Source organism: Thermobia domestica, chromosome 1 (assembly GCF_964235325.1).
Source record: "Thermobia domestica chromosome 1, izTheDome1.hap1.1, whole genome shotgun sequence".
Taxonomy (NCBI): Eukaryota; Metazoa; Arthropoda; class Insecta; order Zygentoma; family Lepismatidae; genus Thermobia; species Thermobia domestica.
The window spans coordinates 224,231,479-224,254,928 of record NC_137454.1 but is presented as its reverse complement, the minus strand read 5'-3'; the positions used below and the strand labels follow the sequence as shown (position 1 = coordinate 224,254,928).

At 35.1% G+C, this 23,450-nt stretch overlaps 1 protein-coding gene across 2 annotated transcripts in view; it reads right to left on the bottom strand.

Annotated features, from left to right (window-relative positions):
- The window catches only part of LOC145694306 (A disintegrin and metalloproteinase with thrombospondin motifs 1-like), a 176,678-nt gene that overhangs the window by 65,143 nt on the left and 88,085 nt on the right, over nucleotides 1–23,450 (bottom strand). For both annotated transcript variants that reach the window (XM_081770395.1, XM_081770400.1), the window contains exons 9-10: nucleotides 21,201–21,376; nucleotides 2,643–2,821 (exon numbers count right to left, since the gene is read on the bottom strand). In XM_081770395.1, the coding sequence (XP_081626521.1) occupies nucleotides 2,643–2,821; nucleotides 21,201–21,376 (355 nt within the window). The remainder of the gene's footprint in view (nucleotides 1–2,642; nucleotides 2,822–21,200; nucleotides 21,377–23,450) is intronic.

Genomic DNA, 23,450 nt, shown 5'->3' with positions numbered 1-23,450 from the left:
TTCTTTATTTTTGTTACAAAAACACACACACACAAACAAACAAACAAAAAAGAACAAAAAAAAAAAAAAAAAAAAAAAACTGTCCTGTTATTGGAAACTTATTTGTTGCTCTAAAGGAAACAACTTTGCTTTCCAAGAAGCTGATTGAACAATGGACGAGATCGAGCTGTATTCTCTCATTTTAGAAGGAAAAGAATCAGAGTGCTCTGTGTGGGCGATAGCTTTCTTGAAAAAAGTTGCAATTGTCTATAACAAGCATCGCATGTAGCATTAAACTGGAAACAAATTTGTTTTAAAAATCCCTCATTGCAGCATTCTGAAATTGATCTTTGATTTGATTTGATTGATTGATTCAGTTTTAGCGCCCCTTTTAGCAGCTAGGCTATATGAGACGTGGACCTACAGTTTAAAGTGGAATCCGAACCACATGAGCTCCCGACAGGAATTGAACCAGGGTATTCAAAGCCAAAGTCGCATAAGCTAACCGTTTAGCCACGAGGTAGCAAAAGTTGATCTTTGTTGCGCTCAGAAGTTTGTGCTTGTTTAGCTGAAATATGTCCAAGAAATGTACCAGCATTTCTTTTCAGTGTCATTCTCGTGTTCAAAGAAATAAGATTTTATTAATTCACTCATTTGCGTTAGGTTGCAGCTTGTTTGGCTATAAAGACAACATTTAGAGCAATTTGTTTTCATAATTACTGAGATAATAATGAGAATCGGAATAGATTTTCTGAAGCAAGATGTATATATTGAGTGAAGTGAATTTTCCAGTTTGTATATCAGGTCAACTTGTTCACACTTTTTCCTGCAACAACCAAGCCAACTCTGCCACCAACAGTTGCCAACTCTGTAAACTAAAAAAAAACGGCACTTCCTCAAAATTCTCTATGATATAGGTCTCAGCGTGAAGTATTTCTGTTCGGACCTAACCATGGAAAGGAAATGTACTATCGTGAACAAAAGTGCATTAACACATATATTCTGTATGTCCTTAGAACATTCACTAATAAGCTTAATAGATACATTGTGCTATAAATGAGAAACTGATTGATCAATTTATTGTATTTACCAGTAACTACCATTCCTTTAAAATTATCGAAACAGATGAACAAAAGTATAATAATCTTTAAGTGACAATTTTGGATTTGGAAAATGAAATTCCCTCTTTAAACATATACTCACTTCTTCAACTATAGGAAATTGCTTTAAGAAGTCATTTTTCACTCTTAATAAATGTATAAAATTCCTTGAAAGTAAATTTCAAATTTTCCCTGATGCAGTTCTGTCATATCTCTAAAATTTTCTAAACAGGTAAACAGAATATATTAATCGTTGATAGATGGTGAAAGGTAACAGTTTTGAGTTTACAGAATGACAACTACTTTTCAATATCTATACTTTGAACTAGATACAAATTAAAAAAAAAAGGTTATAAAGGGGCTGGTGAGAAGTACCCGTCACCGGCTTTAATCAAAATAACAGCAATTTTTCCGGCCAGGCCAATGAAAAGCCGGCCAGTTGACAGCCCTATGTATGAATATGTGACATTCGCAATTCATATACCAGTATCTCTTTTGTGTCAGCTGTTTTGGTTATTAGTTATTAGATTTAATTTTATTGTGTGTGCTTTAATTCTGTACATAACCTACAAATTCTGAATCAATTGCATACCATGACTTCTGTAAATAATTTACACACACAAAAAAAAAATGTACCAGCTTTTAACTGAGGAAAAACTTACAATTAAGGCTTAGACATAACAAGCAAAGTGCAATTCAGGAGAGTGTGCGAAAAAAAAAAAAACGGTTTAAATTTACAGAACATCTTATGGCAGTAATGTTGTATTCACTAGATACATTTCCACAATTTATTTTAAATTTTCCTAGATAAATTGTGAATAAAGCTTGTTCAATGTACAGTTTTTATAACATTAATCTCTGCTACGAAATCTCTTCAGTCTACACTGAAAAGGAATTCGGATCACTGTCAGGGACTGAGTTTGCTAGAATGAATTGCTCACAATAATCTAGAAAAAATATTTAGTGAATCTACAAAGCTTCTGAAATTAATATTAACTGTACCTATGGCGTCAGTAAAACAAGAAAAGTTTTTTTTTTCACATCAAAAAGAATTAACACTTTCAAGAAATTGAATGTCCCAAGAAAGGTTATCACCATTGATTATGCTTTCCATCGAAAAAAAAAAAAAAAAAAAACATGACAATAAGAATACTAGAGTTCAACCAGCATGAATTAGGCAGATTTGTTCCAATCAAAGAGGGAAGAATGAACTTACTAATTAAATAAAATGATTAATCGGATTAAATTTTCTGCATTTTTTATATTTTAAAAAAACAGAAATTTATTTAATTTAACATGTCACATAGCATTTGCATCTAAAGTTATGCTGATTAGTCAATGAGTCCACTTTATATCTTCTGTCTTCGATCGTGCGTATTGCAACACCCGATACCACAATCCACCGTCCGCCACTGATAATAATAATAATAATAATAATAATAATAATAATAATAATAATAATAATAATAATAATAATAATAATAATAATAATAATAATAATAATAATATAATCATAATAATAATAATAATAATAAAGCGCAAGTATTATAAAGATTTACGTACCTAGTTTTGGCTCATAGGGAAGCCAAGTAAGAGCAGCTTGCTCCGTTTGGAGTTCGATTAGAGATGATAATTTGGAGCACTGTTGAGCTCTGAAGTCTTTCATCTCTGTACATGGGACGAGGCCACACAGCTGAAATTCCTCGCCCGGGCCAATACAGTCTTTCCCTCCATTCATAGGCCTGCAAGTAAAGCCTTAAATTGTAATTCAAAAATATTACGAAAAAGGGGCACACGGCTCAAAGGCAAAGCGATCTTCTTCTGGTGTGTGTGAGGTTTCTGCTATATTTAAGCCTTTGTGATTTGTGTTGGGCAATATAGTGCTCAGGGTTTTTCTTAATGTTCTGTTTCTTTCCACATCTTCTTTCCATTGATTCTTACACAATCATCCACCTTTGTCAATCATCGGTCTCCTTAGCTAAAAGACATAACTATGAAAGTTTACACTGAATATTTCATTTTACTTTAAAGTATTAAAAATAGAATTCGATTAAGTATTCTTTATTGTTTTATGTTTGTGGTAGAATGAGTATCCTTTGGAACAAGAAAACTAAACAACATAATTGTTTCTGTGAATATGCTCCACTAACCTGTGTCAATACATATAATTTAGTTAAACACAAACAAACTATTTGCTGAGCAAAACAATATATTCACATTTAAAAAACTACATACGTGTGACTGTTTTTAAATGTGAATATATTCTTTTGCTCAGCAAATAGTTTGTTTGTGTTTAATTATATTCAAAGCAAAGCTTCTACTTATGGAAAATATAGTTTAGATTTATTTAGGATTATGTATTTTAACACATCGACTATCATATGAATTGAATTTAATTCACGGTTAGCGGTGTCTATCTTCCCTCCTGCAAGGACTTGAACATTTAAAAAGGATATTTCCCCATTATCTTAAAAACTCGCCCAAAAATTGTTTGGGGATTGAAGAAAATGACATGTCTAGTAAAAGAGGGATGTACGAATCCTATTAATGATCATTCTAGTTAGATGGTGCACCCACATGCAAGGGCGCCGATCCTGGGGGAGCCAGGAGACCCGAGAGCCCCTAGGGTCTATTTCAAACTAGGATCTATTTCACCAGAATGAACACACTAAGTCACCGTATTTCTAGTATTAAAGTAAAATTTGAGAGCATGGATACAGAGATTCAGATTTACTTCTATTAGAAATCCCAATCTATAAAATATATTTAAACAAAAAACGTATATTGGCATGGTTACAATGTTAAATAATGAATAAAATTAGCTTCAATTTTTTTTCGTGGTTTTAAAGAACATTTTTTAAAACAAAAGGAACAAAATGTCACATATAATTGTTTTTGTAAGTAACTTACGCTGGTTTAGAGTAATAATAGACTTAAAACCATCAAAATCCACTAAAATCTTGCTTGTTTACTTCCAAAGCGAAAGGATTAGTATGGCTAATATTATCTTAATCACGCCGCGGTCTTAGTCAGCTTTGGGCTTAGCACAGTAATTCGAATATTGGAAGATTGGATAGATTTATCGATCCACCACGGGACTTATCCGAATTGAGATTTCCTAGAATTCTCTCGTTCACCAAGGAAACACCAAGATTGTATACATTTAGAAGTTTGAGCCATTTTGCCTTGCTTCTATACCCGCAACATATGGTCACAATCAATGATAATACAAAAAAATTCTCTCTTTACAATTTGCTACTTAAATATATTTTAATGACGGTCAGCAAAGAATTAGATTCCATCTTTGGTATATTTCCTTTGAGGATTTTTATTTTTATTTTACGAAGATATTTGGATATCTAAATGACTCAATATAAGCAATAGATTAAAAAAAAAATATACAAAAATAAGAAAAGAGACAACGTAGCTAAATAAATGAGTAAGAAATGTAGAAAACACAATACAATTTGGGTTGTGAGGACAAACGATTTCTATAAAAGTAAGTTTGTATGCCAAGTGCGATAAATTTCTAAGATCCGAGTTTTATAGTTTAGTGAGAAAACAAGTGCAAAGTGGAAAATATTTAGAAAATCTTCAAGTTTTTTCTTAATTTTTAGTTATTTTATTTTTCTATTTATTATTATTATTATTATTATTATTATTATTATTATTATTATTATTATTATTATTATTATTATTATTATTATTATTATTATTATTATTACAAATATGGCAAGTTGAAACATTGAAGATTAATGAGAAATATGTATGACTAGTTTTGCTGACTAAACTCGAAAATATTGAAATGGTTCATCGTACCTGAGTGACTAACGCATGTGATTTCTTGTTTGATTCCCGGTCGGCATAGTTGCTTCGGATACAAACCCGAATAGTGATTCGGATTTCACTTTTAAAATGTACGTTCCGTCATATATAGACTGAGTGCTGAATAAAATTTCAACTTATACATAGAAATACATAAGCAATAGTTTTTTTGCTCTTTCTATTAGTCTGAACGTCAAAAGCTGTAAATTTGAGTGAATTGTCAAGTCACATAGTGGCGAAAGAACTCTTGCGGGAACTACGTTAGACTTGCGGTATTTTACATATATTTTGGAATATATACATTTACATCTTATATATATAGATTATCAAATAAATCTGTGGCAAGGGACACAAACGCTCGACTTTCTGTTGGAGCATGTTATTAACATAACATCCTATGTTAAGCAGTAGACCCACGTTTTGCTGCTGAAAAGAGACATAATATTCCAAATCAATTAACTAATCAATCCACATATTTGCAGAACCTTTCTCTCAGGCAACCCACACGAGATATCTTAATCGCGGCCAACGCATAAAATGCAATAAATTAGATTCAGTAATTATCCTAAATTGGGTAAATTGTTCCAACAGAAAATTATCTATCCACTACTATACATGTAAGTTTGAAGTATTTCATGCAAATGAAACAGTAAGAATCCAAGAGCAGTCAAAACTTTGCGTGAAATAAACTCCCATCTGCATCAGAGCATAATAGAAAAAAATATATACAGGGTGTTTCAAAACAACACCGACAACGTTTGGGAGGTGATTCCTGACATCAAGATAAGACAAAAAGTACAGACCAACCTGGGTGCACAAGTGCTTCCTTTCGGAGTTATAGGCTGCCGAAATCATGAAAAATTCAACTTTAAATATCCATAGCCCCAAAGCTATGGGACATACCTTAGTTGAGTCAAGGCTTCACTTAGGAACTAATATGTGCCCTATCCAAAAAATCCATTTTTCAAAATCCTGCAGTACTTCCGCAACAATTTTTATAGAGGTAGTTGGTGAGTACTTCAAATTATATAGCCCGTAGCCAAACTCCCTCTATAAAAACTGTTGCGGAAGTACTGCAGGATTTTGAAACATGGATTTTTTGGATAGGGCACATATTAGTTCCTAAGTGAAGTCTTGACCCGACTACAGTAAGTCCCATAATTTTGGAGCTATGGACCTTAAAATTCAATTTTTCCATGTTTTCGACAGCTTATAATTCCGAAAGGAAGCATTTGTGCACCCAAGTTGGTCTATACTTTTTGTTTTATCTTAGTGTCAGGAATCAGCTCCCAAACGTTGTCGGTGTTGTTTTGAAACACCTTGTATAGACGCCAGAACATTTATTTGCACAACGGATCTAAATGAAGAATCAAAAACCTAAACCGGAATTCAGTATCACCAAACGAAGACATGTATATGGATGGTATCTTAGATTCTCCAGTGAAATAAGGCACAGATGTTTCCTTATTAGTGATTATGTACTGTATTCCTTCATGATCCTGTATATGGCATAGAATAGCATAGGGAAATTAGTATATCTTGTAATATTTAATTCATGCATATAATTATTTTGTTAAATTTACGTAAGGGATAATGTCTATTTTGCATATTAATATTTTGAATATAGATTTAGGTAATTAAATAAAGGATTAGTTGTGGAAGCAATAATGTAGGTTTAAGTTGATTTATATTTGTATTATTATTATTGTATATGATTTGGATTTAGTATATAGTTGTTTGTTTTAATGTGTCACATACCGAGAAATAGTTAATTCATCTAAAAACAATGAAAACTTGGTGGCTACATCAGATTACAAAAGCCCCTCATGCACGTGAAATACCTATGAGAAACTCCGACAGGTGGCAGCACCACCTAAACATAGAAGAAAAAGTGGAAAACTCAACCTCGAGATGTGTAGATAATATTTATAGTTAATTTGTGTCTTTAATTTTGAAAATAATAATATGTATTGCATATCGTTTGAAAGCTTGAACCATGTAGACTGCAGTGCAAGTGCTAGAATTCAAATATCGAATAGCAGTTTTGAGCAATTAACGAGAAAAGCAGGCAAGGTGTGGTGATCGGGTCAGGAAGGACAATGACCTGTGGTGACAACCCCCTCTCGCCGAAACACCCCTACCATATGGATTTTGGTAGGTGAGAGGCGAGCCCAAACTTGTGCAAGAACAGGTGGGTTGTTAAAAGTGAATAGCAGCGGAGAGACTGGATGATTCGGTTTTAGTACTTCGAATAGAGAAGTAAAGCTCTTAGCGCTCTAAAGTATAGATGATTCGTTGTTAGTACTTCGAGGAAGGAGATTCGGTTCTCGTATTTCGAGACGAGAAGTAACTTTCCGTGCTTTAGTTATTGCTTTGCGTATAAGCAAAGAGATTCGCGGTTCCGTGTTCGGAACTATTTACCGCCATGAGTCAAAAGAAAATTATCAAGACTAAAATGTACAACAGTACAGAATTTTCATCGTTTTAACGTAATTTTGGAAACTATTGCGATGTGTTAAAATTTTGTCACGTGTGCAACATCCTGAAATATTTAATAACAAAACTGCGATTTATCGTTATATCAAGTAATGCGGACTAACATAGAGTCAGTGTCATCTTCCCTTTTATATTAAAGTGATGAGATTTAGTTAGACGCATATAAGCCACTTAACGGGCTGGATCGCGCTAGTTAGGCAAAACAAGCTGTTTGACTTCGCTGGTAAACCAATATATGTGCACCGTGAGAATGGGAAAAGTCAAATTGTTCCCTAAAGAATAGCTTCTTACTGCAAGAAGGACTTGTCATAGCTATAAGAAAGCTACAGTCCTTTTGAGAAGTTCAACGTGGCGAAATTCCAGAGTTCCAGAAAGTCTCGCTTTAATGGGAAGAAAAGCGAGGCCAGCGTTGGACATACGTCTCATTAAATGGGAAGATAATGAGACCGCCGCGGGAACCAAGAATAGGGAATCCAGCAGGAGTAACCAGGAACCAACATCCATCTTCGTGAAATAACGTGCACGAACTTTAAATGTGTTAGAAAAGGCCTTAAATATTTAATATATAATACTTCGGCGAAACTATCAAAATTCCATGCAAAATTAAAATATTTTTTCTTGTGTAAAGAAAGTGTATTAATCATTAACGTGTGCTTGAGGGCATTAAAGCTATCTATACCCATGAAATCCAAGTACATCATTTATGCTCCAGGGAGTCTGTAAGGGAAGTAAGAATTTTCAGTATCATATGTCTCTTTCAGCTACCTTAGACTTATTCTAATCTTGCAAGAGATGGTTAAACGGAACACTCATGTGTTGTGTGAGTGACGGTATTGTCTCTTTATACCTGAATTAAAATCACAGGTGGGCCCTGAAAAGTAGAGTCTCATCTCAGAAATTTAAATTCTTAATAATTCATTTTGTTCAACTTGATAACTTTATCATTTTAATTAAGATTTGCTCTACCGACTTTGCTAGATTATGTTGCATAACTATTCAAATTAGATTCACTAATAATTAAACTCATATAAAATTTATCATTAGTATTCAGACTCTATTTAATATTTATTATAATGTTCAAATTCATTCTAATTTACCCTTCACGACATTCATCTCACCTGCCCTTGATCTCACGATCCAAAGAAAACCTACAGACAGCCTACATATCCTAGGGCCCAATCAGGAACCTTTTCCCATTTCTATTAACTCCCATACTCTGTATAATATTGGTTGACGTTCAAAATAAATAAATAAATAAATATTATTATTAATAATAATCTTTTCGTTAGCATATTAGTCCATGAGCCAGACATCATCTTGGTACCATTCGGAAGGGGGGGGGGGGAATTTCTCAATAGTTTTTGAACAGATACGTGGTCCAGTATGTCAAAACTGCTTGGTGGACTTTCGTCCGGCATAGCTTTATGCCAAATATGACGTCATCAATATGACCGCCTACTGATTTCACCATAGCAATTTCAAACGATTATAACTGCACTATCGTTCAAGATAGAAACTTAATTCTTGCTTTATTGCCTAGAATATATTCCAGGCTTACATTTTAACACTAAATCTTTCCTAATAGTTGCCGCCATTTTGAAATATAGTGCCTGAAAATGGAGAAATGTCATGGTCACACATTCAATCGCAACCTTTAATGGCGAATAACTATGAAACAGATATACTTACACAAAACATTCTGAAATAATCAAAGTTGTGCATTTCAAGAGCTTTCGAACGACACCTGAATCATAACTGTATCTTTATAAATAGCTGAAAAAATTCATTTTATGTACTGGTAGATGTAAATTTCAAATAATTCAAATATTCGAAATTTGAATTTGATTTAGATTTGACTTGAGTTTAGCGTTCCACGATTATGTCATGGCACCTAAAGGAGACATACACGTACTGATTATAGTGGAATCCGAACCATTTTTTCATTGAACTGTACCTCCTCCGGGAATCGAGCCCAGGAGCACGCGCACCTAGGGCAAACGTGTTAGCCACTACACCAAGCGAGAGTCCACCGAAATTTTAGGTTGTCAACATGTGGATCTAACTTTTAATTTACAATGTGAATGAGACATGTTGATATTGATTTCGGCAGAAACACACGGCCGTTAATATGAATTGATCATTTACTGTGGTTCTAGATTAGAATTACAATGTCCATACTATCGTGAAGCATACATTGATAATAAACCAAAATGCCATCTAAGATCTTAACAACGCTGTCACACAGATTGAATTACTTCATGACAATATGTGTCACAAGAAGTTACAAGAGAATGTATCTTGTATTCGTATTCTGAATCTCTTCAAGGACTACTAGGAATTCCATCGAAACGAAAATGGAGATTTATCCTCATTTTGGATGAGCTATATCGATATGACAGATATTGTTGTTGACATAGTTAGAGCTTCCAGAGAAGGAAACTGGTTTCTTCATCTTGCTATGATTAAAGAGATGATTTCATGGTGTTTCGCACATGATAGGCAAAAATACTCTAGATATCTACCGGTTTACTACCTTGAAATGACTAGGCTGCAAATTGAACACCCGCAGTTGTATTATCTCTTCACTAGAGGAGGATTCTCTGTACAGTTTGGAGGAAGCAATCCTTTTGCAAGAATTCTAGTTGACTAGGCAATAGAGGAAACAGTTAACAAAGACACTCAAATCGCCGGTATAGTAAAAGGATATAGTCTTCGTATAGGTGCTATGGCCAGGTATTACATAACAGCAGAGTACAAGTGCAATGGCCAGGTATAACATAACAGCAGAGTACATGTGTGCATGCCTTAGGGATCTAAGAACGATGACTGATATAAGAAGAGATACTTTGGCACATGCTGATCTCGAACCTTCTAGGATACAAAAGGAGGAAAAGAATGTACAGTCACTTCTTTACACAACGGACAACAGAAATCCTTTTGATAGTCCAGAAGACTTGTCATTATCCACTGTCATAGTTGCAGAAGAAGCTGAGACTTGCGAATAAGGAATTGTTTCGAGAGCCGATAACAAGCTATTTGGCCATATGATCTTAGTAGCTGGAAAGAGAAAATTGGACATGATATTAGTTCTAAGACATCCATTAGGACCACTTCCATGGGCTTTGGCTAATTGTGATGGAACCACGAAGAAGAAAAACAAGGCCACTCTTCACAGATATCTTGAGAATAAAGTGTCTGCTGCAGAAAACATGCCGAAACCGTCAGCCTATATAATTGATGGAATGTGCATTGTTCACAGGATTAACGGGGAGCAGAAACACTTTTGAAGAGGTATCAAAGAGCATAATTGCAACAGCCTTGCTGGCTGGATAAGACAGAGACAGGATTGACGTTGTATTCAATGTTTACGACGATAAATCCATAAAGAATGCAGAGAGGATTAATCGAGAGTCCACCTCTAGTTTCCTGTACAAAAACATACTGTCCAATCAAAAAAATCAAACAGTGGAAAAGATTACTTCCTTGTTTCGCAAGTAAAACAGCACTCATTGAGTTCCTTGTTAAAAAAAACTGGAAATCTCTCAACATATCTCCAGAACCTTGATGATAAACAGTTGTTTGTAACATTGAAAGACGAATGCATAGACCAACTTGTAAACAAACTACGACTTGTGAAGATCTTCAAACGTCTCAGGAAAAAGACGCTTCTGCATTCAAAACATGTAAGTGTTGATCATCAGTCTGTGATCATTGTGTCTGATGACATCGTTGTTCTTGTTTTCACTCTTTCCTTCAGTGAACATATTGGTAATGTATTCATAAAGTGTTTAACTAAAAACAGAGAAAAGTACATTGATGTGAAACGGATTGCTTCCTCATTAGGAAAAGATGCATGCAAAAGTCTTGTTGGTTTCCATTCACTCATTTGTTGTGATTCAGTCAGTGCATTTAATGGGATTTGGGATTTCCCCCCCCCCCTTCCCGAATGGTACCGTTGACCAGATTTTATGGGTCTGACTCATGGACTATATAGGAAATCTCAAATTATCCCACTAAAACATCCATAATTTGGTGAACTTACAAATTCCCCCTCGTAAATATAGTCGCAGTAGTGAAAAGAGATTTTAATTAAATTTCTTCAGATATCAGGTCATATTGACTCAGCAAAATAGCTTTCCCATTTGCAAAGTTTTTACTTGAATTGTTTTAATGGAAAACCAAGTGGGTGGATTTCCAGAAAGTAACTTATATAACCATAATTCATTAACATTTTGGTATGTTTTAAGTTAAAACGCAGAAGCTCGAGATGTAAAACTTTAAAAGTTTCATTTAAGTAGAGAAGCAAACTTATGGGGTAAGATTACCTAATATGTGAAAAAGTATCCACGCTTTTTTTGTTTCATTACGAGGAAAGATGACTCTAAAAAGTGGTCGTTTATGGAAGGAAAAAGGTCATTTTGTGCCCATTCCAAGATTTAATCAAGCAGTTCGAAGAGAAGGAGGCTAAGAATCTCAGATAGTGACGTCAGTTTATAATCCTTACGTAGAAGTACGCTTTCGTTCTATTAGACCCTAAAAGGAACATTTTAAAGTTAGAAGGTTTAATTAGAAGAACGAAAAGGTCTGTTTCTTCCAACATTTTTATTTGCTCGTTTCCTCAGTTGGAGCTAACTACCACTGAGAAATCGATCACCTCATTATGCCTCCAGCTATGTGACTACAAGGAAACTTTCTATCAACGTAACCGTTCGATGGAACTAAACAAGAGAACTAGTGCAACGTCATTTTTTTAAAAATCTTTGTTTTAGTTTTGCTTTTGTGCTTTGTTAGCCAGAGAACATTGCTTTAGAAGCAAGCTCCGTAACAACAACTTTATTTTCAAACAAGAATAAAAAGAACAGGTATTAATATGAGTGGGGTTGCCTATAGTAAGGGCTAACTTAACAAGAAATTGTTTCCTGTAAAACGCCGTTACCACGTTTATTCTGAGATACGTGAGTATAAGATACTACCACGTGAGATATTCTCTACATATGTAGCATACATTAGGACAGAACAGGGGCGGATTCAGGACGGACTTCTGGAGGGGTCGGTGGGTTGTAATACTGCTACTTAGAGCTACTTTTAAGAGCTCCAACCTCTGGGATGGGTTTTATTTAAGTTTGCTTTTCTCGGGGGGGGGGGGGGATCGCCCCGATCGCCTCCCCTGGATCCGCCTCTGGGACAGAAGAATGTTCAGTGTTTTTTCCTTTTAATTAGATAATGTTGTATAAATCTATAAGGTTTCGTCGAAAGCAACGTGTTGCGTTAACGTGTTACTTTCTGTGGATTTTCGAGTAACATTTTTCACTCGCTCCATCTAGTCTTATGCAACTTGCTGTAATATTGTGAATTATTTCTTTAACAGTGCACAGTTTCCCATCATATTAGAAACGTTACATTCTTATTTTTCAGTCTGAAAGATACAAGATATAAATATAGAATATGATAGTATCTCACACTCATGTATCACAGAGTGAACGTGGTAAGAGCTTTTTTTTTTTTTTTTTTTTTCGGGAAACAAGCTTTATGTGAGTTCGTCCTTGCTACGTAGAATGCTTTATATGCACTCCTATTAGAATTGGGATCGGGGCTTAAATAAAGACTGAAAATCTCGCAACAGAGCGAAGAGGGAAGGAGAGATTCTGCTAAATCCCAAAATGACACTCCGTCATATGATTACGCATGTACAAATTTACACGGAAAAACATTCAAAAGTTGACTGTTTTCTTTGCACGTAATCCCATACTCTGTCACGGTAAGTGTACATATAGATGAGATACCACCTTCAATTATAGGTTTTATCTATGGAAAGACAAGACAGATTATTTAACAATATTAGGGGGTTCAACACTTAGTATATTAGAAGCTCTCTAAGGGCCACGGTAGAGGGCCCACCTTTGGTGCTAGGGGTCCTGATTGGATGCCAAGCCAAGTGCATTTATGGTGGATAACATCATGTACGTATATTTTTTAGGGTTCTTCCGTTTCCTTCCACATTCTTCAATTCTGTCATTATACCTAGGTAATTGACTTTCACTAATCACGTGTCTCCTTAAGCTTAAAGGACACAACTGTGGAACGTAAAACTACAAAATTTATTTAATTTCCTATTGGAATTGCCATCGTGGTATAAAGACACTGAAGTTTTCGGAACAGAGTGCAGAGGGAAGGAGAGATTCTTCTGCATCCTAAAATGACATCCGATCCGACAAACATATATACAAATGTACATGAAAAAAATATTTACGAGTTCTGTGTTTTCTATGCGCATTATCTTATACTCTATTTCGTAGTACACGTACAGTAGTTGAGTTCCCTCTACTACTGTCGGATTTATCTCTCATAGTTTCAGTCCTAAAGAAAAGACATACAAATTAATTAGCACGTAAAGGGGTTTTAACACGAAGACGGTAAGAGACTTCCTAAGAGCACGATGAGTCAGTGATAGCGTGTTGACCTATCTCTGGTGCTAGGGATCCCTAACTCGATCCTAGTGAGTTTGTAAAGAATAACATCGTGTCCATGGGCTTTCTCTGGGTTCTCCACTTTCCTCTCAGTTTTTCATTCTCTAATTCTTTCATAATCATTCACCTTCAATAATCATCTGTTTTCTATAGCCTACAAGGCATAAAATAAGATGTAAAATAAGGAATTCTATTTTCTATAGGAGATTCCTGAGCCTTTAGTTGTATAATTAGTTCTATAGGTATATTTCTAAAAGTACTGTAATGGAATTACGTACACGAATGGCGAGGCGCTCATTCACGTAGGTATGCGCACGAGACAAGAGTTGAAGATATCTCGTCTCGAAACATATGTCTCTTTCTATTGGAAGAGATATGTTTCGTCTCGATGTCTCGTGCGTATCCATAACCCTTTTTGTTTCAAGTGTGCCCTTCCTAGAGCTGCTGTCGATGTATGTTTTACGGCACCTCCGTCAAAAGAGAAGGGATAAATTTGCAATGCATCCGAGGTCATTCATTTCTTTCCTAAAAGAAAAAGGAAGGTTTCCTCTGTAAGAAGACGGCGGGGTAAGGAGGAAGTATGTTTCACATGTTTTCCGAGGACACACTTAAAATAGACAGGCTCTAGTAACCAACGACGGAAAGTTAAGTAAGTGGTATAGTAAGTAAACTGAGTAAGTGGTATAGTCTCTTGATTTAAGTAGTTATAGTTTATTGATTCTTCTTCATTGATTCTAGTTCATTGATTTATTGATTGATTCTCCTTCAACATCCATACTATCCATATTGTCAATAAAACATAAGAAAAACTAGGGTTAATCATTTGGCTTGTCAATGTGTACAAGGGCTAATGCACTAAAATCTCTGAGCAATTCAACTAGAATACGCAACCACATAATAAAGTAAACGAAAGTATCAATGCAATATAAATTGCTTAGATATGTAATGGAAAGAAATTTGAAAATCATAAGATCCAGTATCTAATACCAAATTATTCTGTTAGTACAGTTGAATCAGTAAGGAAGTGGCAGTCTTCCTCAAAAAATGATTGAGCAATAAAATTAACCCAGGAAATTTCCTTAATCAAATAAAATTCCGATTATCTAATGAAGATATTAATCTTCACAACACAATATCACATTTGCTCAGAAAGAAAGACAAATGTCTTCAGCACGCCACATATCATAAGAATGTATTCAACAACTAGTCTAGCGGTTAGCACGTGTGTCTTTCGTGCTCGCGGTTCCAGGTTCGATTCCTGGTGGCTGAATTTTGAAATTTGAACGCATTAACATATTGAACTCATTTGTTGAACGCATGAACTCCAAGTTGAACTGCGGGTTCACGTCTCACATGGCTGCAATGCTGAAAGGAACTCGAAACTCCAACCAACTCAACAAATTTTATATTCTTATAAACGGAATTATGTTAGCAGCAAAGGGTTTAGTTTATTAGGACGAAAATGTAACTTTAAAAAATTATGGCTTACACAATATCGGTATACTAGTCCAATGCAAATCATTAATACAGTATTTTCTCATCAGTGTTGCCAAATTAATTTTACATAATGTGAAAGTACGTAAAATGAATATGAAGTTTTTCCTCTTCTCTCAACTATGTCTTAGAAAGAAGTAATTTTCATGTTAGAGACCTGTAGTATATAAGGCGAATAAGAACATAAAAAAGGATCAAAGGAAGAAACAGAAGAAGAAAGTTTTGAAAGAAGTAATAGGAAATGAGACGAAAGAGTAGATGAGAAAATATGAAATTAACTAGGAAAATAGATCCAAACGTTTTTGACGAATTTCCTCGCAGCGATTATCTTGACATATTATCTTTTAATCAAATTAGCTGCTGAAATGGAATGACAATCATAAATGGTGTGGTGCGAAGCAGGAATGGCTTTACCCGTAAATATTCATTTCTCTTTTTCCATATTACGGATATATATAAGTTTTATGTCCAACTAACAATATACTTAATGATCACGACGTTGATCTTTATACAGTTTATAATTTTACATGAGTTTACATCATTTTAAGATTGCGGTTGACACGAATATATCTATTTTTCATGCAGTCTGTTGGGACATTTTTGGCTTTAATGGAATTGACCACTTTAAAAACTTTTATGCTGTTTTCATGTTTGTTTATTTCAACAGGCCTTCAGAAAGAAAATGTTTATCTCTGCTCTTTGTAGGTGTAAAAGGAGGGACTGACATGAGGATTTTACTACTTGATACCGAGATCGAAAGTCAACTATCTTTTGATGATATTCTAAGAGATATTGTTATTTATCCTCCTAAATTCAAGGAGCTGTTTATATAGTTTCGCGTGTTTTTTTGTTTTCACTCTTCTATAGAGATAACCACAAGATTGACGGTTAGAGTGCATAAGACAGTAAACATCATTTCTTTCCTAGCCCTTAGAGAGAATATAATCAATTTATTCTCTTTATATATAGGAACAAAAACTATGCTTTCGTGAAACCAAAATTGACCAGAAATGTTTTATATCTCAATGGAAGCATTTTAGTTTTGTAAATAGGAGACCACCATTCTTTTAAATTTGTGTCCTTCAACCTTTTAAGTACGAAGTAGGAGTCCACATTAGGACTCCTATTCACCTTGAGTCGCAAAGAAGGTGGATTGAGCGGTGTCTTCCCACTTGCGACAGTCCTATTAGCGAGAGGAACTGTTAACTGTCCTATAAGCGACCGATTCGCTCTGTTAACTGTCCTATGAGTCACCGATTCGTTCATACTGAGATAATGGAAGAAGATAAGGTTCTCTCTTCTTTAACTTGTTTCATGCTAATGTGATTTAGAACCTAACAAAATATACTATGAAAAATTTCGCTCTACCTGAATTTAATACGTGAGAATCTTTTATACGTTTTTCCTAATATTATATTTTTGAATTGATTTATATGAATACATTGACTCTATCAAGGGGAAAACTAAATAAATATTTAGAGTAGCTCCGCCTTTGTCTATGATTCTAATATAATTACAATTTTCATGTTAAAATGATACGGAGCATAAGTTTAGATTGAATATGTTTATGGCATAAGAAAGAAATCAGAAAGAGGTAGGGGAGCCCGAAGAAAATTTTCTAGGGAGGGGCATCTTCATGGTTGCTGTATCACGTCTGGTATACCCGGTATTTAATATACGTGGTTTGCTATATTACGTATACATTTTTGTGAGCCAGGGGGGCGACACCTGCCTTCCCATCGGGTGCCCATGGACAAAAGGTGTTCACCATTTGAGGATATCAAAGAAATCTAAAAACACGGTATATTCGAAGAAATTATTACACAAGTTACAAATCTCTCGCAGGACTTAACAGTTCGTCTAGTTATAAGGGCTTATTTCAGATTGCTATACGACAAGCTCTTATGTATAAGTTAAAACAAGGAAGGAAGGCAAATTAAGCAATTAGTTTACGTTTTAGTAGCTTACAATAGGGGGGACGGTAGTTTAAAGAGTTTGTTTACCTTTTGGATTGTTTTACCTTTAGGAATATACTGTTCATGGAAATATCCCTGTTGTCTCGTTAAGTTATTTGAAATGTTTTATGTCAAATCTAACTCAAAATTAAAATAAGTTTTATTTGCACTCACAGTAGAGGAAAAATATATTTGACAAACAGTATCACTGGCACGAACATATTTCATACCAAGGTTCTTCGTGCGCTAATAACGCCAGAGGCAAACATATTTTACGAGATGGAATCAAATCATCTTCCACCATCTCAATGTAAATGAATCGGTCGCTCGTAGGACAGATAACAGTTCCTGTCGCTAATAGGACTGTCGCTTCTGGGACTAATTCGATTGAGCTTTCGACAAGAATGAAGAGTGGTCTTACAATTGGTGCAGAACACCAGAAAATATTAAGTACCGAAGCACAACATTGGAAGAACGTAATAGAATGACTAGTTGCAATAATACCGTTTTCAGGTGGATAATGTCTACCATTACGTGGAACATCTGATAAATTTTACACAAGTAATAATGGTAATTTTCTGAAACTGGTAAAACTGTTTGCAAAGTTTGACAGCATCATGGCCGAACACATGAAAAGAACCATGGGAGGACAATTAAATACCACCATTAGTTAGGAAAATATGTCCAAAATGAAATTATTCAAAGTCTTAGTGAACAAATTAAAAGTAAAATACTGTCTTAGTTGAGAGTTGCAAAAAATTATAGTATACGTCAGAAAAAAACAAGTTAGCAGTGTCATTTTAAAACTATTAAGCACCACAAGGAGGGAGAGCCGAATTGATGCTATGACTCCACTTAAATATATAATAGGCGAGGTTTATGATGCCTTACTTCAAATAAGTAACAATAATTGAACAGATAGAATCAGTGTTTCTTCCAGACATGATTTTTGGGGGACTGCCCCCCGGAGCTCTGAGAGTTCCTCCGGAAAAGACCAAAATAATACAATAATAAATAGAATAGTACCAGCAGTTCCTCGTCGGAATACTAAGTGTGACCCCCCGGAACATTTTTTCTGAAAGAACGACTGGATAGAATGGTCGGCCACGATGTTTTGTGTATAGTACCAGTGCCAGTTGCGTGAATCTAGTATGACTTTTTACTCCAAATAAACATAGTAAGCAAAAGTCTCCAAAGCATTGATTCTCATGTGTTGGATGCAGTCGGGTTTCTTTAAAATATATCTGAGTACTTTGAGAGCAGCAGAAATGATACAAAGTTTCAATCTTCCTTAGTTGATGCGATGAGTTGCCATCAGTATTAGATATGGACGATCCATGGATAAGTAATACAGTGCAAGCTCGAAGTCGTAAGAAGAAGAGACAGAGAGTACGAGGCAAAGGATGAAGCTATTGAAGATCCACAAACAAGATACAATATCGATTCTTATTACAAAGTTTTAGACGTGATTATGTTAGCTTTAAGAGAAAGGTTTGAACAACTTAAACATCACAGCGAGTATTTCGATTTTCTTTACGATATAAGTAATCTTAAAGATATGCCACCTGAACTTTTGTCTGAAAAGTGTGCTAAACTTGCCAGCATTTTAACACGCGAAGAATCGAAAGATACTAACCCCATGTTATCCGCTATAATTAAGCCTAAAAGTTCACCAGAATAAGCTTTAAAATAAATTGAGAAACATGACTTTGTTCCCAATGTCAGTAATTATTGCACTTAGGACTTTGTCAACCTTACAGGTAACAATGACAAGTGGAGAAAGAAGTTATATAAAACTATCTACAGTCTTCCACGTCTCAAACACGCTTCAGTGGTCTAACTAGGATATCAATAGTACGCGAATTGGCTGAAACATTGAACTACGCGAATGTGATAAAGAAATTTGCTCATATCAAAGCAAGAAAAGTTTCAGTTAAAATATGTTAAATTTGTGTATCTATTGTGTTTTAGTACATTATAAGGCTTAGGCTATTCACTTAATTTTGCCGTAATATCTGATTCACTATATTATCTTTATGTTCCATACTGTATTGGAAACACTTTTTGATATAAAATAAGCTTAACAATTAAAATTCTTTGTCGTGACTAAAGCATATTTTTAAAATTTTATAGCATATTTTAAATATTGTGTCATGTATGGAGTTGTTTAAATATTACGTAAGCATTCGAGAGAAGTTCAATTTTTTGTTTACTTTTCCATTTCATACATGTTTTTAAATGGGACATCTTACTTTTTCGTGACACTTGAACGTCTTCTGTCAAAGTAAGGTTTGAGGATTAAAGGAGTGGCATGTGAAAGTACCGTTCAGGGCGGCAAAACTGCTAGCGCCGGCCCTGCAGCTGGAAATCAGCTTTACATGCATTCTAATAGGTCGGCTGCGCACTGAGCGAGGATGTTCTCCAGGGTCACTTGCCACAACCACACGGAATTTGGAGCAGTGTCTAACGCCTACCCTCATTTCTTTGTTTCGATCGGCGCATCCGCAGACCTAGACATAAAGTGTCTCTCATGTGTTGTTTTGTGCTTTGTTGTGAATGTGTTGGACGATCTACAGAGTAATGGGATACAATAACTACGCACACTGAAAGAACAAAGAGCTAAATTGCTCCAGATAAAACTGATTCGCAACACATGCTTCTATTAATTTGTTTTTTGCCAGGGCGGTCGATAATGAATGCAATATTTGCACTTAGGATGCTAATTGAAAAGTACAGAGAATACCTGCGTATGGTTTTAATCGATCTAGAGAAAGCGCATGATAGAGTGCTACGAAATCTTATTGGGCACTGAAGAAGAAGTGTATTCTGAGCACATACATATGCATATTTCAAGTTATGTATGATGGATGTAAGACAGGAGTGAAAGGCACCTATGGAATAACAGAAAAGTTCGCAGCTAAAGTGAAATTTTATCAGGGATTCACTCTTAGCCCATATCTTTCTGTAGTTGTGATGGACGAGCTTACAAATGATATCGAAGAGATAGCAGATTGGAATATGCTGCGGATGACATCGTGCTGATGTGTGAGACCAAGGCAACATTACAAGAGAAATTAGATACGTGAAGAGTAGCATTGGAGAACAAAAGGTTTAGAGCTAGTAATATTTACATTATCCTTTCAGGAAAAAAATAATCAACAATACGGAACGACTTGATGAAGAAGATGTGGTAATGACGAGGGAATTCAAGTATTTATTATTAATACTGCAGAAAAATGTAGGAATGGAACAAGATGTAAAAAGCAATATTAGTAGCGGTCGGACAAAATGGAGAGAAGCGGCAGGAATATTGTCTGACCGTAGGGTCAGTTTTAAAACAGTAGTGAGACATGCCATAATATGTGGAAGTTGGACGACGAAGAGGAGAGATGAACAGAAGCTGCGGAGATGAAGATTCTGTGGTGGATGTGTGGAGTGATGCGGAAGGACAGAATTAAGAATGAAGTTATCCGGGGAACAGTAAAGGTGGGATCAGTATTAGAAAAGCTACAAGACAGTGGACTGAGATAGTTTGGGCATGTAAGAAGATGACCTTCGGAATACATAGCTCACCAAGTGGATGCTATAGGACTAATCGGGAAACAAGCGCGAGTCCGGTCAGAGAAGAATTGGGGGTACATTGTGGTGTCACAGAGGATAACACACAAAATAGAAGCAGGTGGATGAGAGAATCCGAAAAGCCGACTCCAGCTAACTCGGAAAAAGTGTAGAAGAAGGAGATTAATGCTAAACATTTTTTGTATATAAATGTGTTATATTTCCAATCTCTTTTTGGCTACGATTAGCAACTTTTAGACCAATTGTATTTACCGATAGTATAAAAATATAGATTTGGGCTAAGAAAATTACTCTGCTTTTCTTACCTAGGATTATCGCACTTCCTTGTTCTGAAACTGACACCAATACCACAAGACCTTGAGCATGGTCCCCAAGCACTCCATTCGCTCCAATTGCCATCCTGTGGATTGTAGGCCACTGGATTAAATCCGAAACCGTAACTCCTTCTGTCTACTTCCTCACAAAAGCCATTCACACAAGTCTGAAAATTAAACGGAGAACAAAGTATTAAAACAAAATGATACATAATAATATTATTAATACATCTCTTGAGGAAATTTGTAATTTTGTAACTTGCGGCAATGCATGTAATATGTTGGAGTAAGCAAGAGCGCAGAAATCATACACAGAAACATTAAGTTATAATTTGTGCTGTACAAATTGATCTTAAATCACCAATTAAGGACAGCACTGAACACGTATTAAGACACTGAAGCGAAAGCTTTAATCATAATACCCTCTCACACAATTAACCAGTATGACAAAGAAATTGCGAATAAGTACAGTTTAAAGAAATATTCCTCTAGTACCTTTTCCTTTAGAAACCCATATTTGAGAAAATTACTCTCAGGTTCGAAATTACGATGATCAGGAAATATCTTTCTGGCTGAAACAAAAGCTCGCTAATTTATATTGTATTTAGATGCGTCTTGTGTCTATGAGAATATATACAATATAATGTAGCGAAATAATGAATATTTTTCCTTTAACTTACTGAATATTTTAACGCACTTTCTAGACTTCCAAATTATGCTATGCATAAGTGTCGGAAGTCTTATAGAACGGCATGTCCGTCTACTAACAAGTATCCTTCCATAACGGTAAGAGATATCGAGATGTGGTTATTTGCAATTGTTTTAGTGTGTCAAAAATATGTTATTTCTCCTCTCTTATCTCAATATTCCAACCGAAAGTGGTTTAAATTTGTCATTTTCAGTTTCAACGTTTATCGCCATAGAACAGGACAGTAGCAAATAGGGAGAAATGGTTTTTAGCAAACGATTCAGCACCTCAAGGGAACAGATCTTGACGATCCGCAACACCGTACCAAAACCAGAAGTGGTTCAAATTTACTATTACTTCTCGTATTAATACCAATTTCCATAGAGAAAAAATGGTAAAGAATATCGAAATGTATTTTTCCTAATCGATTCAGCATTCCAAGGATAGCCTTCATCTCCTCTATTAAACCTTTATTGAAACCAAAAGTGATTCAAATTAACCATTTCCTGTTCCAACATTTATCGCCATAGAACAAAAATGGTAACAGAGAGCGACAAGCTTTTTTCTGTATTCGATTCAGAATCTCAAGAAAACATGTCGTTACAACATTCTACCAAAACCGGAAATGGTTGAAATGTATTACTACTTCCGGTTTCAATGCTGATTTTCATAGAGCAAAAATGGCAAGAGATATCGAGATGGGCTAATTTGTAATTGATTTAGATTGCCGAGAATATGTACCATCTTTTCCCTTAACCCTCTATTCAAACGGAAAGGGTTCTAATTAATCATCTCTGATTTCAAAATTTACCGCTGTAGAATTGAAATGGTAATAGACTACGACAAATGTTTTCTGCAATAGATTCAGTCTCTCAGAAGAATATATCATTACAACTTTCAGGACTTTATCAAAGCCTAAAGTAGTTGAAATTTACTAGTGCTTCTGTTTTTAGTAGTGGCTTCCATAAGACCAAAGTGGTAAGAGATATCGAGTTGTGGTTTTTTGGAATCAATTCGGGTTCCCAAGAATAGGTTCCATCTTTTCCGTTACCTCTATATACTAACCGAAAGAGGTTCAAATTAACCATTTTCTATTTCAATATTTATCACCATAGAACTAAAAAATGGTAATAGATAGCGACAAATGGTTTTCAGGAACCGACCGAAGTGTTTGAAATTTACTAGTATTTCTGGTTTTAGATCTCATTTTCGTAGGGTGAAAACTGTACGAGATATCGAGAAGTGCTTTTTGGAATCGAATCAGCGTCTTAAGAATATGTTCTGTTTCTCTCCCTTAACCCTCTATTAAAAACAGTAGTAGTTCAAATTAATGATTTCTGATTTCAACATTTATTGCCAAAGAACAAAAACAGTAAGGGATAGCAAGTAGGCCTAATGGCTTTTTGATATGCATTCAGCATCTGAGAACCAGGTTCTATCTGATCTTATTACTCTAATGCGGCCAGTAGATGTACTACTTCAAGTTTGAGCATTGAATTCGTATAATTTGGAAGCTTAGCGTGGTTTCACACTGTGAAACGAAACTCACTTGT